The sequence below is a fragment of the Buceros rhinoceros genome, unplaced genomic scaffold (assembly GCF_000710305.1).
Source record: "Buceros rhinoceros silvestris isolate BGI_N320 unplaced genomic scaffold, ASM71030v1 scaffold9424, whole genome shotgun sequence".
Taxonomy (NCBI): Eukaryota; Metazoa; Chordata; class Aves; order Bucerotiformes; family Bucerotidae; genus Buceros; species Buceros rhinoceros.
Genome location: NW_010407632.1, coordinates 48,179 through 53,943, shown reverse-complemented (window position 1 = coordinate 53,943; position 5,765 = coordinate 48,179). Strand labels below are relative to the sequence as shown.

The following is a 5,765-nucleotide window of genomic DNA, read 5'->3' as shown; positions in this document are numbered from 1 at the left end:
CCCTGCCACTCAGAAAAGGAGTCTCTGAGAAAAAAATGAGCAACTACATGTCAGGGTTCACAGAGGTGCGGCAACACATCTTTCCTCTTTGCCCCTCGCGGCCCCTCCGTCACTTACTCTTTGCGGAATCCAGACTGACTTTCCTTACAGGACACAATGACAAACGCAGCCCCAGGAAAATTAACATCCATATTGACTTTGGATTCTGAAATTGGGAATTCTTCGGCAGGAAACTGTTCTGGTGCCGTCTGTAAAATACAGTTGCAGAATGAAGGTCCCCAAGCAGCACCAGTAGCAAACCACCCTCCCCTTCTTTATTCAGATAAAATACAGCATTGTAAATAACGACATTGTGTGAGGCCACCTCATTCTCATATGACCCAGAGCACTGCTACTACATGTGTTTCCAGCGCACTCACTATGACCGGAACAGCAATACAATCCATCCGGGGAAACAATTCAGCCTGAAGGACAGCATTATGGAGGTCTGGCTCACATAAAGCAAGGGCTCCTCAGAGCAAACCAACACTGCTCATAAAACATCACTCTGTATTTTACCTGCAGAAAGGAGCAAATCTGTTTAGTGAGGTCTAACAGACTCTCCTCTCCCTGATGCAGTGTCCGAGTGATGGCAACAGTAAGCCACTCTCTGATGGCTTGTGAATTGCCCTGGTAGAAGAGGTCTGTGGCAGCGCAGTTCTGGGAGTGGATGCAGTGCTGCAGGGACTGGGCCAGAAGAATGGAGCTGGAACTGATTGTTCCATCTGTAATAACAAGTAAGATGATAAGTTGGAAGGTCACTTCAGTGTGTTTATGTAGCCTGTGAAACAGACAGCGGAAATAGTTTTAAAACACTTGGAAGACCACAAGCCTCTATTTTCACTCCTGAGCGACTGCAAACCTTCTCCCAAAGGTCCGCAGTAGAAAGGATCCACCAGGGACCAGGCTTGCACCAGGCTGGTTGCAGACAGGATGGCCTCTAGGTGCCAGCTGTGCTCTTCACCCACCTTAAGCCGGCCCTTCGGGAGCTCTGCCAGCCACCCACCGAGCGGGGGCTCACAGCTCCTCACTGTGTTCCACATCTGAAGGCACATTTCAGTTTACTGTTAAGGGCAGTGAGGACAAGCAGCCAGAAGCACTTTCATCCCCACTCAGCCCAGATGAGGTGAAAGCAGCTTTATCTCTCCTCAAGCTTTCCCCATTTCTGAACAAGGCAGCTTTTGGGTGGCCCCAAGTGGGTTGCAAGCCCCAACACCTCATGGCCACCATTCTGGAGCTAACGGGAGAGGTCAAACAGTAAGGAGTGGGTGATTCACTGAAATGCCAGTTTGGAAACGGGATGCATTAGTGGGACAGGAATTAGACACAATTTAAAGAGGAAAAAATTACTTAAGAAAAGCTTGTAGAATTCTTCTCAAAGCCATGCAAAGGAGTGCTGTACTCTACAAGGGGATCTTTTACAACGCCGCATGTGTTAGAGGTAGCCAGGTTTCAAAGTAACTGGAGGAGGGAACAGGACTCTTTCCAATGGTAAATAATCACTTTCAATTATTAACAGCCTGTATTTAGCACTCCCTACTTCCTCCTTATGCTCCAGCCACGTTACACACAGCTCTTTGCATGCAGAACAGCTTGGTCACCATAACTGGCTTTGTTAACACTCACTTGAATGAGCCCAAGACTCTTTTCCATGAATCAGCACATACATTCTCTAATCAGATCTGTGATTCCAGTAGGAAAAGGACAAACCACTTCGTGAAATGAAGAAGAGTTGAATTTTGAAAGCTGAGACCCAACCGGTGTTCATTTTTACTACCCTGGATTCGAGCTACAGAACTCTCAATTCCTTACATGCATCCTGCACGGACAGTCCCCCCGCCCCCCAGTAAACAGAACACCACCGATGGGGAAGGGACAGAAGCTGAATGGAGTCTTAGGAGGGACACTGAACTCTCCTGAACATTTGTCATCGCAAGATTTTCCATTTATCACCCTGTCACTAAAGTCAGGAGTCCACTGAGACATTTGTTTTCCAAATCCCATCATTAACTAATTAATAAGTACCAAATTCATTAGGTTTCTTTTGAAATCTTTTGAAAACTATTGTACCATAAAAGAGCTGTGACAAATTAGCGTTTACCGGGAAGAGGTGGTGCAAGAAGCTGATTGGAGAGCAACTGCAGGTGCTCCAGAGTGATGTCACGGATAGCAGGAATATGAAACAGCCGAGTAAACATATGAGGAGATTTGGGGGCAAAAATGTTGAGCAGAGCCATGCGGCAGTACAGCTTGGCGAGTGAAGCTTCACTTCGCAACAGCTCTCTGGAAAACACGAACACCAAAACACGAAATTGCTTCGTCACTCTTAAAATAAGCCGTATCCAGCAGCCTGCCCCTGGATCCAAATACGCATTCAAAAGGGTCTAGTTGACCACGTTTCTTACACGCTCACGAGCACCTGAATTAGAAGTCACAAAAGCCAGTCAAGAGTTCTTGAGCTTTTAGATTGTAACTGACTGGTGGTACAAGAAACCTGAGCTTCAAGATATACCTGCTGGAGCAGCAAGTACAAGAGACTTCCATGTGGCTTGATAAAATCCTTCCAACAAGACAATTATGATTAATTTCCTTCATTATAAAGCAAATCAGAACCCCCCACCCATTAAAACAGGAATCTTTGTCAAGAGATTGTCAAGAACAACTCCAGCAAGACTCAGAGGCTTCCTGCTGCTCTATGGGAAGAGCTGTAGATCAAATCAGACAACACAAACTCCTCCTAACTACGTTTGTTACCTGTGGATTTGGATGTTGGTGTTATCCAGGGTAACCAAGCCATTGGTCGCCGTCCTCCTATAACCGGCCGGTGGCCTTTCTAACATGTCAATAGGATACCAGTACCTCACCAGAACCCCTTCGCTTCTGAGATAGGTCTCCACTTGTACCAACTCATTTACCTGGAACACCGAAGACAGCACTGTCAATAAACACAGCAGTTTTTTCCTTCAGAAAGAGCACCACGTCAGCATTCGGAGCAGTTCAGTGCACCTCACATCTGCTCACAGCTGGGCGATGCTGAGGCATTAAAAGCACTCTTGGTGTGTCTTTACGCACCGAATCAACATCCAGGACAACACCATGAAGCCCAAACGTCTTCAGCATCCCACGAATAGCAAACTTGGGTAAAGCTGTTCCAACAGCACTACTGGTGACGTTGTTGCTGTCAGGAGAGCGAGTCACCACCGTGAGCCCTGGACAGGAAGCAACGACACAGTATTTAAAGTACAGCGTTTTCCTCGGATTGACAGTTTCAGCAGCAGATCCCAAGTACCAGGGCCCCGTGGCTGTTATTTTCCCCTCAAGATACTTTTTGCTGTCCTTACCTTTCCGTACTTTATCGATTGTAAATTTGTTTGCCTCGTCTTTGATGTCCTCGATAGTAGGCAGGTAGAGGTCTCTCGGGATGCCACCGTTTTCCTCATAGAGGAACTCTACAGTTTGCCGTGCTATATCAACCATTCCTGGTAGGCAGAAGGGAACGAGAGTTATTTTCCCCAGCCATTTGAAGTAAGTTCTTATTCTCATTTACACCATAAGCAGATGAGCTGTCTAATTACTGAAATATTCCTTCAGACAGGCTATAGGTAGGGAGCGGAACTTTCCTGAGACACGCTCGTATGCTGCTCATTAGGTCTCAGAATTCTTACTCTGCTCTTGCTGTGACTTTCCCACAAACGGGTCATCTTGCCAGACCTGTAGGCACTTGCAAATCCCCCCTTATTAAAGGGTTCCTCAAAAGTTTTGCCTTGATATGGTCATAGGCAGAAAACACACGTAGATAATTTTTTCCCCAAACTATGATTCCAAAGCATTTGTGTATCCACAACACAACAAATTCTGCCCCATTTTTAAAGCAGTTTTTCCTGCTTAAGTGTTAAAGAAAAATCATGACCCCAAACCAATTCTAAGCACTTGACGAAAACAGCAAGTGAATTTTTTTCTTTAGTTTAAATTTTCCAGCCCTGAATACAGTAAAACATAGAAGAAACACAGGTTACCTTCACACTTACTGCACACCATCTGAAACAACGGGTGTGGAACTAAACACAGCCATACCTAACTGCAAGGCTCCTTTAATCTGATCCAGCCCAGACTTCCTCTCAGCCTCGTTACGGAACCTTCTCCTAATGGTAGGGAAAACTTTCGTTTCCCAGGCTTTAACCAAGAGGGCGTAGTGATCCTCCTGCAAAGACAAAAGGTATTTAGAACACGGAGGAAAAAGGGAAGTTCACCACAGCTGTAAGTTCCCTAAGGAAAGTCGGGAAAACCCTTGTGTGGCAAATCTGAGCTACAAGATCTGTGCTTAGACTACAAGACACAGCAGGCGGAGCTTGCCACGTTCCTCACCCGGGGAATATCGTCGTCATCGTCATCATCGCTTTCATCATCTGCAATAGGAGGGGGATGAGGATCGGGCCCCGATGTGATGAAGTTCTCATAGCTCAGTTCCATTTTATAGTGGCACGATGTGTCACTGTCATACTCTGCAAAACAAACGTGAAGTCACGAGATCATACGGATCTGGAAGGCACGCAGAAACGTCCTACAAGGTTTTGGAGATACATCCCATCCCATGGTCTGCAGGGCTGCAGTCAGGCTGTGGAAACGTAATGCATCTTGAACCAGCCAATTGGTTACGCTACGTCAATAAACTCTAACAGCTTGCTCTATTCCAAGCCCTGACAAGCTAGTTTCTCATTGTAGTTGCACTGAGAACAATCTGTGCATCCATATAAAGGAAGACCACAGTTAAGAGGTTTTTTTTAATTGCCGTGTCTAAAACCCAATAAGCATGTGTCTGACAACGCCTGTTGTACTGCTTTACCCAGGCGGTACCTAAGGACTGGGCCAGGATGGGTTAAAGCCCATCCAGCTGACTGAAATGTCTCCTGAAAGAGTTTTCAAAAACCATTAATCATCACTTTACGTTGTTGAGCCGTAGCAACAGCAGCAATTCTACACGGGGGCCCGTGGGTTCCAGGATCAGAAGCTATGCTGGTGCCGGCGTCGTTATCGCTATCGGAAGCCATGGCAAAAGGCAACGCTTCAAAGTTGGCACTTATTTCTTCGGCGAGGTCGATGCACAGATCCGCTGCGTTCCGGTGAGCCTGTCCTTCAGCATAGGCAAACTGGCGAGACCCAAAGTTAGCACGAACTTTCGTGTTCTGAAAGGAGATGCACATAAAAGCACTAAGATGAGTTGTGGATTGGATTGATCCTTCTCTTTGTTCTTCTAAAAAACGCAGCCAGAGGGATTAACCGATCGCATCTCTGTGCCCCACAGTTTTCCCAGCTTCGTGAGCTACACAGCTGGATGCAGCACAGAAAGCATTAAGCGTCTAAACACAAACTTTGAACTTGCCTTTTTCAAGCTGCAAGATTTCTGTTAAAAACTTGCCTTTTTCTGGATGTGGACAACTGGCCACATTCCACCAGAGACATCTTCTAGATAGGGCCCAAGTCGCTGCCCACAGTACGTGAAATAAACTCTGCCTTTAGCTGGCTGCCCTGGAGGGGGTGGAGTTCCTTCTGTTCTCTCCCATCCAATCCCCGCTACGTCACCTGCAGAAAAATATCATCAAAAGAACACAGATTTTATCTGTTTGCTCACCCACTGTTTTCCTTACTCTTGGAGGATCTTCTCATTCACCGGACGAGCACGCTAGCTGTGCTCCTACGTACCAGGAGAAAGAGTCACATCCAGCCTG

The 5,765-nt window shown here is 46.5% G+C and overlaps 1 protein-coding gene across 1 annotated transcript in view; it reads right to left on the bottom strand.

Annotated features, from left to right (window-relative positions):
- Window positions 1-5,765, bottom strand: part of HECTD4 (HECT domain containing E3 ubiquitin protein ligase 4) — a gene marked incomplete at its 3' end in the record, with an annotated part of 43,777 nt that overhangs the window by 401 nt on the left and 37,611 nt on the right. Inside the window, exons 48-58 of the mRNA XM_010134547.1 lie at window positions 5,740-5,765; window positions 5,456-5,619; window positions 4,985-5,222; window positions 4,405-4,541; window positions 4,114-4,240; window positions 3,381-3,518; window positions 3,112-3,248; window positions 2,794-2,954; window positions 2,141-2,322; window positions 559-764; window positions 118-248 (exon numbers count right to left, since the gene is read on the bottom strand). The exon at window positions 5,740-5,765 is cut by the window's right edge and continues 2 nt beyond it. Of these exons, the coding sequence (XP_010132849.1) occupies window positions 118-248; window positions 559-764; window positions 2,141-2,322; window positions 2,794-2,954; window positions 3,112-3,248; window positions 3,381-3,518; window positions 4,114-4,240; window positions 4,405-4,541; window positions 4,985-5,222; window positions 5,456-5,619; window positions 5,740-5,765 (1,647 nt within the window). The remainder of the gene's footprint in view (window positions 1-117; window positions 249-558; window positions 765-2,140; window positions 2,323-2,793; window positions 2,955-3,111; window positions 3,249-3,380; window positions 3,519-4,113; window positions 4,241-4,404; window positions 4,542-4,984; window positions 5,223-5,455; window positions 5,620-5,739) is intronic.